The 16,620-nt window shown below is 33.8% G+C and overlaps 1 protein-coding gene across 2 annotated transcripts in view; it reads right to left on the bottom strand.

Annotated features, from left to right (window-relative positions):
• LOC129810125 (regulator of G-protein signaling 7) overlaps positions 1-16,620 on the bottom strand; it is an 18,864-nt gene continuing 2,244 nt past the window's right edge. Inside the window, exons 1-5 of one of the 2 annotated variants that reach the window (XM_055860418.1) lie at positions 12,747-12,936; positions 4,299-4,609; positions 3,744-4,175; positions 443-969; positions 1-375 (exon numbers count right to left, since the gene is read on the bottom strand). In XM_055860418.1, the coding sequence (XP_055716393.1) occupies positions 48-375; positions 443-969; positions 3,744-4,175; positions 4,299-4,430 (1,419 nt within the window). In that variant the 5' untranslated portion in view covers positions 4,431-4,609; positions 12,747-12,936 and the 3' untranslated portion in view covers positions 1-47. Of the gene's footprint in view, positions 376-442; positions 970-3,743; positions 4,176-4,298; positions 4,610-12,746; positions 12,937-16,620 lie in introns of those variants that run through there. The other variant, XM_055860419.1, reaches the window with a different exon arrangement.

A 16,620-nucleotide genomic window follows, 5' to 3' on the forward strand; every position in this document is an offset into this window, starting at 1 on the left:
TAATCCATATAGTGAGTTTAATTTTCAATTCATCCCCAATCCATCAATTAACGCTTAACACCGAAGAGGTTGGGAATGGATTTTACCTTCTTCTTCGATCCATTGAGAATTTCCTTATACATATCAGATCGCAAGTATCTTGAGTATGAATCACTCTTCATGAGGTGGTAGACATGAGCGGCAGCAACATCGAAGCACCATCGATTGATGGGACCCGAAGACATAACGGCTTCACGAGCCAATTCTACAGACCGGGAGTCAACGTTGACGGGACACGGTGCATCAGGAGCCATGTACTCCTTCCAGATATTTAGGGCTGCTTCCTTAACCTCAGATTGCGGTAGAGTCTTCATATTCTGCACAGCTTCCCAGAATCTGTTGAAAACACAAAATCCCAATCAATATTTATGTGAATTGCAAATGGTTATACAGGGGATTTTACTTTAAATTTTCACTGCTGTATTCCTTCTCCAAAAATTTTGCAAATTGCTCATTCCCAACTGGGTCATTTAGAAGTTCTCGTAAGCTGAAACTCCAGCGTTTAACACGCCTTAGTGGCACCTCCTTGGCTGATTTATCTTGTTCCCACAACTCTGTGTTATCGCTCTGCCATGGATTAGGAAGTTCGGGGGTTGTTAGGAAAAAATCATAGTCGTTATATTGCTCAAAGTACGATATATAGCTCTCAGCTATTTTAGATATTTTAATTGTACGCCTTTCCATTCTCTGTTTCAGTAATCCTATTGTACGGGTCATCTGTTCAACAGGATTATTGCTCAATGCCCCAGCAGACCCAGAACCTAAACTACTGGATCCACCACGACGGTACGCCTTCTTAATATCCATTTCGGTGGTATTAACACAACCCGGCATTGGGCGATGTACATCCCAGAATGCACGTTCCTGCGAGTCCAAAACTTTTCGTTCCAATTTATCACGCTTCTTGTCCACTTTGCTCTGGGCTTCAGCCTGAAATGCAATTAGTTCACATTAGCGACATGTCTTTATTTCAAGCTGGGCTTTTCAAATTGATGAATAGCCGCGAGCACTGGAGTGAAAAGCTTGAAAATCACAAATTTCTCCTCTAATGCTTGTGAAGGTAGGGAAGAACAAGGCTGGATTGAATACCTAAACACGGTTTTCGGAATTTTCATTCATAGAGAGTCAATTAAAAGGCAATATCTACTCTAAAAAAATATTTTGTTCCAGGAATTTGCTGGCATTTTGTTAAATAAAAAATTAATTCGTCTAAACGTTAAATATTTGATTTTTAACGTCTTTTAAGATTCTTTTAAGATTTTAAAATCTCTTAAGATTAAAGAAAGAAGTGAAAGTATCACTAATTTATAAAGGGCTGGGATTAATGAATTCTATCATCGACTCGTACGTTCTCTATAGGAGAACTATTTTTTGACAAATTTTTAACAAACAAGTGACAAATTTTGTCATTTCTTTGTAAAAGTTTGTGAAAAAGATAGTGCTCCTATAGAGAACGCACGGTCCAGTCGACGACAGAATTAATTTTGCCATTTGTTTGTTGAAACTTTCTAAAAAAAATAGTCTTCCTATAGAGAATTACGGTTCATTCGACGACAGAATTAATTTTGTCATTTGTTTGTTAAAAGTTTGTGAATAGGATAATCGTCCTACAGAGAACGTACGGTCCAGTCGACGACAAAATTAATTTTGTCATTTGTTTGTTAAGTTTGTAAAAAGGATAGTCCTCCTATAGAAAACGCACGGTCCAGTCAGCAAATGACAAATTTTGTCATTTGTTTGTTAAAAGTTAAAAGTTTGCAAAAAGGGTAGATCTCCTATAGAGAACGTACAATCCAGTAGACGACAGAATTAATTTTGTCATTTGTTTGTTAAAAGTTTGTGAAAAGGATAGTTTTCCTATAAAGAACGTACGGTCCAGTCGACAAATGACAAATTTTGTCATTTGTTTGTTACAAATTTGTGGAAAGAATAGTCTTCCTATAGAGAACGTACGGTCCAGTCGACAAATGACAAATTTTGTCATTTGTTTGTTAAAATTTTGTAGAAAGGATAGTCTTCCTAAAGAGAATGTACGGTCCAATCGACGACAGAATTAATTTTGTCATTTATTTGTTACAAATTTGTGGAAAGGATAATCTTCCTATAGAGAACGTACGGTCCAGTCGACAACAGAATAGATTGTCATTTGTTTGTTAAAAAGTTTGTAAAAAGGATAATCGTCCAACAGAGAACATACGGTCCAGGCGCCAACAGAACTAATGTTGTCATTTGTTTGTTAAAAGTTTGCAAAAAGGATAGTCCTTCTATAGAAAACGTACGGTCCAGTCGACAACAGAATTAATTTTGTCATTTTTTTGTTAAAAGTTTGTGAGAAGAATAGTTCTCCTATAAAGAACGTACGGTCCAGTCGACGACAGAATTAATTTTGTTATTTGTTTGTCAAAAGTTTGTGAAAAGGATAATCTTCCTATAGAGAACATACGGTCCAGTCAACGACAGAATTAATTTTATCATTTGTTTGTTAAAAGTTGGTGAAAAGTATAGTCCTCCTATTTAGAACGTACGGTCTTGTCGGCGACAGAATCCACTAATTCTAATCCTTTATAAATTAGTGGCACGTTCACTTCTTGCTTTACTATTTAAAACTTTTATATATTTTTTAAAGTGAGCCCCATCAGGGCTTACATCAGGAAAAAAAAAATTAAAAAAGTTTGTCAAATTGCAAACGAACATAAGGTAAAATTTTGAAAAGGGGACACTTAATAAAGAGCTCAAGTTTATATGGATTTGTATTCTGCAGCCGACTTCCATAGTCCACATTTCGATGTGTCCGACTTTAAGAACCGTCCGGCTTTCGGAACTGTCCGAGTTTTAGCTAAATACTCTATTTTTGACAAACTTTTAACAAAACCCGATTAATCGAAATCTAAACATTTTTTTTCAGTGTCGAGGAGTTCAAATGAGTTCAAAAGCCATGGAGGGTAGTCCGGTACCTTCGTACAACTCAATTTCTTTTCTATATTCTTAATAAATTTGCCCCATGGATCTCTTCATTGACGCATAGGACTAGTTATTAAAATTTACTGCCATTAGTAAGCCTTACTAATGACCATATGAAAAAAATGATTTTTTTTATCTTCATCTGTCCGAAGGTACCGCACTTTCCCCTAATCCAATTCAACAAAACACTTTTTCTGTTGTCAAAAAATGGATGACATCTTCTTGACAAACTTTTAACAAAAAAAATAGCAAACTTTCCTCTCAGACTAGACATTTTTTGATTTCTTATATATATTTTTTTCTCCGTAAATCGTTTAAAGTTGAATTTAAAATACGCGGCCAATGTAGCCCTACTCTCATCTACGTGTTACTAGTTGCTAATGCTGAAACAATATCCCAACTTTCTAAATGTTTTAATTTATTCAAAAGATTGCTTAACCTTGTCTTAAATGACATCTAATATTAATTAAATCAACGTCCTTCTTTGCAATACTTGTTGAAATATAAATTCCGGTAAGTAGAGCCTAAACTAAATCCTAAGAGCTTACAATGGCATAACCAACCAAACACTCTTGAGTATATATTTAAATTAGGTCCCATGAATGCAGACCACGTTCGAACCTGTTGGATTTATATATGGAAGTATATAGGTATATTCTCTACTTTTCGTAGGATCCTTGCTAGTTCAAGCTCGTACGCGATATGAATATTTGAAATATTTCTATGACCTATGTATAACTAACCTGCATAAAGATAAACTCCCATTTCCTGGAGAACATTTTCTGTAGTCTGGCTAGATTTTCTGCTTCATAATCAGCCAGTTCCAAACGTGTCTTGTTTTGCATTGTTCTCTTGCAGAGATAAACGGCGTAGTCAGTGTTTTCGGGCTCCCAGCAATTTGAGGGCCAAAAGTACGGTGTCTGAAAACGATAGAAGGTACCGTCGTTCTTTACGGTTAAAATATGATCGTCGATGGGAAATAAATATCCATGAGAAGCTAGAAGATGGGCTAAATGAAGTGCCTCATTTAAATCTTCAACATCCAAATTCTTCATAATCCAGGCTATTAAGTCAGCCCCAGTGAAGACAGATGGCACTTTGCTCATAAATGCCTTAATGGTCCGAACAGCAACACCACCGGACTCACTCTGCATCCGTTCAATGATAGACTCCATCTGGATTAAATTTAAATGGTCAAAATCACACCAATAAAGTATTCAAGCTTGGTGAATCAGGCTGTGTAAAACCTACTTCAAGCTAAATTATTCATTGGTACATTGGGTCGGGGGGAAACATACCTTTTTATACACCAATATATTTGGAGCATCTTCTCCGCCCGCCATCGTAACATATTTCTTCGGGACGATTGAAGTGTTGGACTCATTGGATGTTGTTCCTTTGTCCGTAGCTTCCGATGTCATTGTCACCATTTTCGGGGGCAATCTTATATTTTCTTCCACTTCCTACTGATTTATTTATTTAATGTGCCAAATGTGCTCCACTCTTTTGAATATTTTATAGCTGTTTGAGTGAAAAGCGTCTTAAACTGTTGCATTTGTTGTTTGGTTCATATCCTCCCGAAGGTGTCATCAATTAATTGAACAAATATCTGATAAAATGAAGATTATATGCAATTGATTCCTTTATCTTAGATTGTGGAAATTGAGTATATTGCATTAATTAATACACTGTCTTTGTTAAGCCATCCTCAGAGAGAACACAAAGAAATAGGGGACTGTGGGGAAGTTTCTTATTACTACTTTATTATTTTTTTTTAAATTTATTTTGTAGCAATTTTATACATTGAATTTCAGGTATGAAAAAAACTCTTAGCACGATAGCTGTCGCGAATGCTCATTTTCGACTAAAACCGAAAATAAAAACGAACGAAAATTGCATGAAATGGAATTTTAATTTGCCCTTCAGGCATCATCCGCAAGACCAGAGGTCAAATTCTTGAACGTAACCAGTCACAAATGGTTACTGATTACTGTCTATTTCATTTATCGATTGACTGGCTAATAGGAAATTTAGCCGTAGCCAAAACCAATTATCTCGTACAGCACTCCACTTTGTATTGCTCCGAGACACTTTCCTTTCTTTTAAGCAGTGAGGCAAAATTATCATTATAAAATGTATTAACCAGTAACCTCCGAATACTTTATCTGACATAGTTGTATATTCTCACACAGAGAAGTGATTTTGAGAAAGCGGTGTTGAATTTGGGGTTGAATTTGGTGTTGGTGTTGCTTGAACACCAAACGTAGTAGCATTCACACCAAATTAACACCTAGTTTTGAATCAATGGTGTTCTATGAAATGCTTTGGCGGTGTTGTATTAACTCCGCCACAGAAATCTCTGAAATGGTGCAAAAGTAACACCATCAATTTTCTAAACAGTGCTGTTGCAACGCCAAACGGTGTTCGTCACTCATCATCGACCACACACACAGAAAAATGAAAAATTCTTAAACAGAAACACCCAGGAATTTAATTTCAAATCCCATCCAATGAATGCCAATGCCCTAATTCTAAATCCTTGATCATTTAGTTTTAGTTGCAAATCTGTAATTCTAATTGTAATCTCTAATTTTGGAATATCGTGTGTGCCGATGCAACGGTTCCCGATATGCTTTGAATACATTATAGGAGTTCGTGGCGCAGCTGGAAGATGCTCGACTGTCATCACAAAGGTCGCGTGTTCAAATCTCGGCGCAGGCTTAAATGTTGGAAAAAGATTTTCACGCACCAAATGGCTTTGAAATACAGAGAATATCATCCAGGGAGGGCCCCAAGCCCTCAAACAATGGTCAAAGATTAATAAAAATCACACAGAAAAAATGGAAAATTCTTAAATAGAAACACCCAGGAATTTAATTTCAAATCCCATCCAATGAATGCCAATGCCCTAATTCTAAATCCTTTGATCATTTAGTTTTAGTTGCAAATCTGTAGACATTTTTCATTTATTGGTGTAAAAGGAACACCTATATTTTCTTGAGATGGTGTGATACAAAATCCACAATGGTGTTCCAACAACGCTAAATTTGGTGTTAATAATTGGTGTAAAATTGGTGTAATCAGAAACCCAAAGCCGGTGTTAGTTACTTTGTGGCACCACTTGGTGTATTCTGAACACCGAATTGGGGTTAGTTGATTTTGGGGTTGAGGTTGGTGTGTCCGACAACACCATTTGGAGTTGTTATGCCACTAAAATTTCTCTGTGTGTCTCTTCAGTTTCTTCCGGTGTTTGTCAGAGGATTGTCTTCTTCTCAAACCAAAAAGACTAAATTTTTCTCCAAAGCTTTGGAAGGCTTTGATTTGGTTGAGAAGAAGACAATCCTCTAAAACCGGAAGAAACTGAAGAACCAGTAACCAGTCAACAACTTAACTGGTTTTGTGAATTACCCCTCAGGACTTTAGAGGCTTTTACCCAAGGAGATGTTTCGCCGACAAACGATTTTACTGAAATAATGAATTCATATCTAAAATTATAACCTCTTTTCAAGATTTTTTGAAAAATAGATTTTTTGATGGGACAAAAGACTGGATAATCGTTGAAAACTCTATATCGACTTTTATCGGGGTTCTTTTGATAAATAAAACCAAATTTACCTAAAAATCTTCTCCCATCCTACACTGAGAAAAAAGAGGCTGGGATTAACTTTTTTCCGTCATAACTTTAACACTTTTTAGGTGTAAAAATATATCAACATTTTTTAATGTTAATTTTACACCTTTTAAGGTTAAAATCAACATGAAAGAGGGGTAACTTTAACCCATAATGCACCTAAAAAGGGTAATATTTACACCGTTCCGGAAATTAACATTTCCGGAAAGTTATTTAACCTTTTTCGGATTTCTCTCAGTGTACGGATTTATTAAATGACCTGCTACCACAAAATTTTAACGTAACCGCTCCCGTACTAATACAACTACTTTTATCAGCATATCTGACGTTTCAGACGCTGTCTAACCGTGGAGCCACATATAAGATTAATATTAATATTAAACAGAAAGCCGGAAAGAAAGGTATATAATATCCAAAATTTCAAATGGAAAATCACGTGTGTTAGAAAGAGTACACTCTAGTGGAGTAATACGATGAGTAAGATATTACTGTTCGTATTAATTGCTTTCTGTATCGTATTATAGGAAATTTGAGCAATTTTCCATGCGTTCCAACTGTGATTCACTTACTGTCTTTTTTGGGCATTCTCGCAGTTCAGAAAGTATTAATCTTAATATTAATCTTATATGTGACATGGTCATGAGAGTTTATCTTACGGCGTTATCACACTTGCACATTAAAATTTTAATGTGATTCACATTAATTGTCGCTTGTGAGCGTCCAAATATGTTATTTGTGTCTTTGAGTCACTTAATATTTGGGGTTTTTTATATTTATTTATAAAGAAGTGGACTTGGCCTGCAAAAATAAGTTTAAATTTACCTAAAGCATAAATATTTTTCATATTAAAAAATTAAAGAGAAAATCGCATTAATTTTTCGCATTAATGCTATAAATCAATTTATATCAAATTTTGCGGGCCAAGTCTACCTTTTTATCAACAAATAGATCAAATTTTGAATATAAAATGATACAAACACACAAATTACACATTTGGACTCTCACCAGCGACAATTAATGTGAATCAAATTAAAATTTTAATGTGCAAGTGTGATAACACAGTTACGCTGTTAATTCGTATGTCCATCTAATTTATGGTGGCTGTCCGTATGTTCAAAAAGGTTAATAGAAGACTCTAGAGAGAGCGTATTGCTTAATCGAATGAGGTCACGTTTAGGCACGTTGCAAAGATTTTTGAATTTGTATAAAGTCTAAACCAGTTTCAATCGGTTATAAACCAATAATGAACTAGTTTTGATCCGAAACTGGTCATGGCCAATTGTCGATAGTTCTAAAGATTAACGATTAGATACTAAGAATTGGGACCTTCGGGGGATGCCCTAACCTCTAAAAATTGATCCATAAGTAAATCGATTATAATAAATTCCACTATAATCGGTTATAAATAAGTTCAAATCGATAGTTAACCGGTCAACTTAAAAAAGAACATTACATTGTGGAAACCTTTACGAAATCATAAACGTGAGAACCTCGCCTTATCTCATAAATTGGACCATTAAAGAACTTTATTAATTAGGCGAATGATGCGAAAGTACTTCTGAACCAGCTTTATTGGAATATTTTAGCTATTTTGTTATGGTTTTACAACAATAACCATTGAATCATTTCTACGATGGATCTGACAACACTGTCGCAATATTTGAAAAGCAAAAAACAAACGAGCAGTAAAAGAATTCAAAATGGGCAGTAAGAAATTAAAAATAAGCAGTAAAATATCTAATTATCGTCAGTAAAAAACTTTAATCTTTACAAAAATGGGTATAATTCATATATTTAACATTTAAAATTGTTGCAGATAGAATGAAAAGCCCTTTATTTTCTCTTTGTCAAAATTTGGTCGATAATATTACTGTTTCAATTCTTTTGCTACTGGTCAAATTTAACTTTTTACTCATTTATACAATGCCTTTTTAAAAGTGTGTGAGGGGTAATTTCATACAGAGTTAAGGGGCACTTTATTTTATCCGATTATTTCTCAATGATAATTCTCATTGATAATACTCGAGCTTCAGATCTAAGGCTAAGCTGTAACTGTGTTATCACACTTGCACATTAAAATTTTAATATGATTCACATTAATTGTCGCTGGTGAGAGTTTAAATATGTAATTTGTGTGTTTGAATCATTTTATATTTAAAATTTGATCTATTTGTTGATAAAAAGGTAGACTTGGCCCGCAAAATTTGATATAAATTGATTTTTTAGCATTAATGCGAAAAATTAATGCGATTTTCTCTTTAATTTTTTAATGTGACAAATATTTATGCTTTAAGTAAATTTAAACTTATTTTTGCAGGCCAAGTCCACTTCTTTATCAATAAATAGAAAAACCCCAAATATTAAGTGACTCAAAGGCATAAATAACATATTTGGACGCTCACAAGCGACAATTAATGTGAATCACATTAAAATTTTAATGTGCAAGTCTGATAACGCCGTAAGGGAAGGTGCGCTACCTTCGAACGACTCAAGCTTCGCACAACTCATTTTTATGTTTTTAATTAATTTGACAGATTTGGTAGATTTAGGAGTATTATATTTCAATAGCTAGTGCAATGCTAAAATTTTTTGAAACAGTCACGGGTCAAGTCCAAGAGCATAGAAAGAAAAGTTGTCCGTAACTTGAATCGTTCGAAGATGGCGCACTTTCCAATATGGCTTAGCTTCTTTGAATTCTTTATTAGTCAAGATTTCTTGATAAATTTTGATTTTGAATTAGATTACAAGGGTGTAAGATCAATTAGATTAAGATAAAGTTTCTTAAATATTCATGAATTTTAAATACGTAAAATAAGTCAATCAAACGACAAAATCCACATCTCCTTAGTATTCTAGATATTTTAGAAATATTAAATAACTGAGATTTAATTGTAGTTTAAAAAACAAAAAAATCTAAATATTCAGATCATGTTATCAACTAAAACTAAATATCATTCGAAATATTTATATTCAGAATTCGCGTTTCTTATATGACTTTGGCACTTCTTTCGAAGAAAGAAAATCTATGGGGATGCATTATAGAAATAATGTGTTCATCACTTCAACTTCCACAATTTACATTATATGCAAAATGCAAAATCTTCAATATCTTTGCACTATACTACGATATTACGATCCTTTGAGAATAATTGAGGCGCTCAGAGCAAAAAAAACTCTAAGTCGTATGCATTTCCCTATTAAAACAGCGTTTTTTTGCTCTGAGCTCCTCAATTTTCTTTCACAATTTTTGAGACATAAAGAATTTTCGATCAAATAGGGGCATAACACTTGCAAATTGTGCACCTATTTAAATTATACGTAGAAGAAAGAAGTTATAACGTGATTTCTGGCAGAAAAATCATTTATAGGGGAGTGTGGGCAGTTTCTAGCCGGTAAAGGGTTAGACTTAGTAATTTTCAAAATTTATGAACTATATGCTAGTTATTAAAATAACTAGCAAGCTAGATAACTAGCAAGTTAATAAAATACTTTCTGTTGGAATTTTAGCCTAATAGGGGAAACCGGGGCACAATTAGCCATCAAATTAAACTCTTCTTTGCTTATAAAATTAAAAAGCTAATAAATATTTCAATGAATTGCAAGGGAGGTGTTTCTCTGAATGAATAGTAGTTTGCTCAATATTCCTTCGAGGGAAAACGAAAACGTTCCTCTGTCTAATTCTACCCCAGATTCAGCTTATCTCGGTCTCCTCTATGATTTAAAGGAAGAATTTCCCTCTCAGTCCCATAAACTGCAAAGATATTTTGTTAACAGTCTTAACAGTATATGTTAGCCACATCTTACTGGATTATGTTTATATATCCGGGAGGATTTGGTTCAATAGAACTGCCCCCATACTCCTTTCGCCAGAAGTAATTTGAAATTCTTTTTCATAATGTCCTCCTAACATACTAGGAGTATTTGAACTAAAACTTGAGTGCTTCAAAAGAGCACAAAATTAATGGTGTTTGACTATCAAATATTTGACTTTCTGGGGCTCATAATTAAATTCTTGGTCAGCCATTGAATGGACAACGTGTTGCAGGAAATATTCTACTTATGCTATGAAAACACCGTTAGAGAGAAAAAAGCTACCTCAATATTTATATGTTTGAATAGCATATACGTCGCATACGTGAAATGCACAAAAATCCTGTGCAATTTTTCCTGAAAGCTTCGTATTTCCGTTCAACCAAAAAACGTTTTGTTTGATAAGCAAATTATTTTCCGAACTGACAGTCAATTTGTGCTGCTTTCATAAAAAATTATAATACTAACCACAGAGAGCTGAAAATTGAAAATTCGAGGAGAAAATAGAGACTGTCAGGAAATATTTAGTCGATATTGTCACCACAATAAGCTATTATTAAAAAGTAATTATGAACTATAAATTAGGGTGGGTAGCAATAGTATCTTGAGAAGTATACACCATTAGTCCCATTTCCTTTTTTTCAACTCCTTAAATATATGGTAGAAGTCTTCGTGGTGAGAATAGGAAGTTTGATAGTGCGATAGAAAAAGTTAAACACACAGCAACTTGATAATATACAATGATCAATCATGAAACTTTCTTGCACATTTTGCGCAGTCATTTAGTCAAGTGACATGTTACGGCAATGTGAACGTTCTTTTGACATACATAGCATAAATATTTTCAAATTTAATATGGTACTTTTCCTGATTGTCTATCCTTTTGGGGCAATAAGAGAATTTGAAATTTGGATTAAGCAATAAGGTGCAGTGTTTGCAGATTTTTTTTTAATTTTGATATTAGTTTATGAACTTTAACATCAATTAGACTCATATTACAATATTATAATGATTAAAGTTCTCATGCATTAAAACTTTTCTTATTAGAGAAAGTTGAATGTTTCTGACTTTCAGGCCAATAAAATCAATAAGTCCCCTTCCTAGAATATTCAGAATAACTTTTTTATATGATTGAAATATATAAAATTATATATTCACGAATGGTATGGCTTGAAAAAACATAGAGAGAATTTGCATAAAATGGAAATATTCGTGTTAAATTGAATTATGCTCTGTCTATGGCTTCATCCATTCAATAAAGTCAATTCCGAATGCAGAAAATAAAATAGTTTGTCTTAGTGTTTCTCCGATAACCCAAGGGATATATCCGGAATTGTTTGTGCAGCAGTGATGTCAGAGTTAACCACCATCGATATGCAAAATTAAATTAAATTCGAAGCTTTTGAAATATGCAAAACTCCTATAATTTTATTCAGAGATATTTTTGGCTCTGGGCACATAGCACTGGAGGAATTTCAGTGTGACCCAATTAGCCAACAAAAAAAAATTATACTAAACCGCAGATACAACTCAAAGTGATTTTGCTTTTCCATAGGTTATTGGAAAAACTTTCGTGACACCGAACAAAAGAAACAAGGTACAAAAGGAAGAAATAAATCGTGGCAAATAGTGTACATTTATATAATTTATAGTGAATAATATCTGACGCTGATGATGTAGAGGAAATTGATTAATCCGGTGTAATAATATGAGGAAGAATAGAGAAACAAAAAGGGCTGTTCAGAGCACAAACAGTATCGACTTATAAATTCATTCACCTGTGTAATCACTCCTATATACCGCTTTTATATTTGCATATAGCTATATACCAACCGCCCCTCATAGGGGTTGAATCTCTGCCCGAAGAAGAAGTGCTTTTAATTATAGCCTTGCTGGACTTATTTATCATTTGTTGTTTGCAAAACCCAATACACTATACAAAATTCCTCATTAAGTCCTTAATTTCCTGTCCTAAATGCAAAATTCGACCAATTGCTCCCCCATTCATCACAAACGGGAAATGTCCCAAGGAGAACCTAATTTTCAAATTACCATTTGAAATATTGGAATCCCTAACACCCTTTTGTATTATTGCATTTCCCCACAAAATATCCATCATTTCCTCAAACAGAAAATTGAAATTTTAAAATGATAAAACTCCAACACAATCATGCAATTCTCTCAGGATGTGCCTAATAAAGATCTATTTTCTGGAAAAGTATATTTCTCAGAATTCCTTTCAATCAATATTGATAGACATGAAAGTACATATAGGTAAATATTCACAACAAATTGGATGGATTACCATTGATCTCAGTGCATGAGAATTTGTTGGAAAAGAGGCAAATCCGCAGTGTTGCAGAGTCTCAAGGGAAAATCACCATTTAGAACAATTGCAAATGGACATATATTCTCAATATTAAAACTCTAAAATTTCAGAAACACAGAATTTTTTTTGACAAGAACACAAGAATACACATTCTCTGAGAGATTCTATGATTTTCAAGAGCATGCGCATAGAAAATCATGGGGGAGAGTTCGAAAGCTAAATTTAGAATGATTGCAAGTCTGAAAGGAAATTTGAATATTACTAAACGTTGGAGCATTGCTAAAACACTAAAGAAGTCTCCTTACTTTTACATCTAAAAGGGGTGGCAAAGTGTCGCAAGCTTTGCGAAATGCTCGAACTCGTGACTTAAATGCTATACCTAAAAAGTACTTTCGCATCATTTACCGTTTACCGGTACACAACCGATTTAAATCGATTCATAAATCATTCAATATTTCCACAAAATAGTTTAACGAGTAATAAAAATAATATTCGAACAAAAATTACTTATTGGTAAATAACCGGTTCATTACCGGTTCACAACCAATTTGAACCGATTTATAAATCACTCAAAATATATCCCAAAATACACCTTAGGAGTCTGTAGAGAAATTTATGTCCATATTGAAGAGTTTTTCCTATACGAGCATAGGGAATTCAATATGAACATAAATTTCTCTAGAGGCAGCAATTTTAGTCGCGGATAATTCAAAAAGTGTAATTTCTATCGCTATAAGCACCGACACAAAACAATCTTATGACATAACAGTTTAAAAAAAAATCTAACAACGGAAACTGGCAGTGCAATTTTATGTATAGGAAGTGTCTCCTGTGTCCGCTAGTGAAAAAGTGGTCATCCTTTGAAACCAAAAAAGTATTTTCCTATGATAATAACCACTTTTTCACTGGAAAATACCGAAGACACTTCCTATCAAATTTAATGAGATCGCTGAACCAACTCAGGTGAACACCCGTGGCGAATTTCTGGAGATTTAATAGTTGTTGTTCTAATATGTGGCATTCAAACAGGATACATGTATATGTCGTCTGGTGGATCAGCAACTGTGTTAACTGCATTTACTTTATATCTTGTGCATTCGTTGCAATCGTTGCAAATGCCACTAAGCGGTGCGTTATTTTCAACGAATGCAGACACAAAGTACATGCAGTTAGCGCAGTTACTGATCCAACCAACTGCGACGCGACAATGTGTTACTTATGCTAGTGGGATTCTCGATACCAAGGCAATCAGTATACAAAACAAGGATGGATAATAAACGAAGGAATTTTCAATGGACCCGATATCCTAAAACTTGAAAAAGATACGCAGTTCGCCAAAACAGGAACTGCATGGAAATGCAATAGAAAAGTTATTCACAATTACTTAGAAACCTATATTGACACTGTTATAACTCTCTGTTGCGCGTTACGTGTATCTTGCAATTGCAATGGAACCAAACAGCCATTTTTGGCTCGGTATCCTTACCCTCGGTGGCACTTCTCATTCCAGGGATTGAACCATTGTACACTGAGATGAGACATAATCACATCGAACAGACTGGGCTTTTTTACATGGTCATTGCTTTTTTACTCCTTCATTGCTTTTTTACACGTGGAAAAAATATTCAAAAAATTGCGGCATCAAAGCAATTTTTGGATCAATTTGATCTTTTTCCGTTCTCTAAGACAATATTCTGTAAAAAGAAAATGATATTTTAGTAAAATTAGCCAAATTTAATACCTTGAACAAAAAGCAAAAAGCAATTGCCCGGTCAATTGCTTTTTCTTGACAATTCCATATCACATAGTCCGTTAACATTCTCTATTTGAATTCACTGTTCGAAATTTCATCGACCACCATCGAAATCAGCTGATGCCAAGAAAAATCAAAACAAAGGAAATTTTACTCATAAAACTCTTGTGAAAACTTTTGAAATGTATTTAAATGAGTCTAGGCATTAGTGAAATTGAAGTTTAGTATAAAATACATGTGAGTAATGTGAGCTACATTGTTTTGAACAACTGAAAATATTTCCCGCCTTGGACATTTTACTTACGCTGGATGGCGCTGTTCTCAGTGAGTTACCTAATCGAAATCAATGAAGGTGTCATATTCATTTCTCATTGCTTCTTTGAAAATCGATTAAAAGAGCAATGGCCTAGTCTGTTCGATGCTAATATATCTATCTATCTATCTAACCGAAAGATCAGAAAATGCCAAAGAACTTGTTGAAGAAATACTTTTATAATTTCAAGAAGTAGATGTACACATGTCTTTAAAATGTACTTCTTGCACTACCGCTTCGATGTCGTTCAGAGACAAAAGCATGATAAGCATGGTAAACGGTATCACTAGATCTCAGCAAAATATTAAAAGTGGTACCAATGGAAAAAAGCTGGCCCAAGAAACAATTTTTTTTTCAATATAGTCTTAGAATTCCCGAATCACGGCTTATAAGAAAGTCTCAAAATACGATTTGCTTAATTAACACTTGTATAGAATACCTTAAATAGTCGTTGAGATCTTTATATATATATATATATATATATATATATATAAAAGTGGCGCACCATTAAGAGGCTTAAATGACTCTATAAGCATTACTGTGAAGAGAAACTCAAGAGTTCTATGAGACAATCTTATAAAACGTCTATATATTTTTTGAGAGAATGCTTATACAATAGTCTGAATTTAATATTATAAACGGATATGAACCTGTTATAAGACCATAATCAGAATAATTAAAAGAATAACAAATTTCTTTTAGGTGTGATTCCTTCTAATCACACTTATTTCGCTTTTATACATATTTATGTTATTCCATTTTATGTAATTATAATTTTTTATGTAATTTATCATGTTTAGGAATTTATTAGTTCAGCATTACCGCCATTCCAGAGATACAAAGATGCTCGCTGTAGCTGTGCCGCGAACTCACGAAAATCCATATTGTTCCTGTAAATAATCTGTTGAACGCGTCTTCTTTCCCCTTATTAATATATCCAATCGGTGTATGAAGAAATGCCTTCAAACTTCGTCTCGACTGAATTTTATGCTTATTTGTAAATTTTTAAGACTGATATGAGCATGCTTCAAGTCTTAAATAGCTTCAATAGATCCAAGTCAAATTTAAGGGGTAATCAGGGGAAGGTGTTGACATTTTGCGTGCAGAGTTTGGATTGCAAAGTATTTTTCAGACAAATTCACTTAATAAGAGTAGATTTGCTGTATTGAGCTAATGTTTTAAGGTAAAAAGTGTGCTGTACTATAGTGGTAACGCCTATTGAATCAAGAAAAGTAGGAATTACTAAGTTTTACAGCATCTTCTCAAAGAATGCCTCATATTCTTTGTCAGTACTTCTTGGACTCTCCCATGGTATTTTTTAAGGACCTAAAAAGTGCAAGTCCTACTAAAAGACAAAAAAATAAGAGACAAAAGAGACAAAAAATAGTGATGCAAACTGATAAAAGTGGATTAATTTGATTTTGTTTGAGGAAATCATAATATTTTTCACGTGGAAAGAAGTGTTAGTGTACTGAAAATCTAAAATTCTTCTATAAGAGTGTTTGCAGAGCAGATAGTAGAATCTTATAGCAGTTTTTAGCATTCCCCCATATTGCACTTATTGCGCTCTTCTATCTTAATAGAGAAGTCACAGCGTAATTAATCTACTTTTCGGTTTTATTCGCAAAAGCTCTAGAAAATATTGAGCAAATCGATAAAATAGGACTACTGTGATCTTCCTTAAAAAAATATTCGATATTTTCACGTGTATTGAAAAAAGTCTATAAGAAGGACTTGCAGTACGCCTTGAAAGTAGGGTTATAAGAAAATAGTTTTTAAGGATT

This window comes from Phlebotomus papatasi, chromosome 1, assembly GCF_024763615.1.
Source record: "Phlebotomus papatasi isolate M1 chromosome 1, Ppap_2.1, whole genome shotgun sequence".
Lineage (NCBI taxonomy): Eukaryota > Metazoa > Arthropoda > Insecta > Diptera > Psychodidae > Phlebotomus > Phlebotomus papatasi.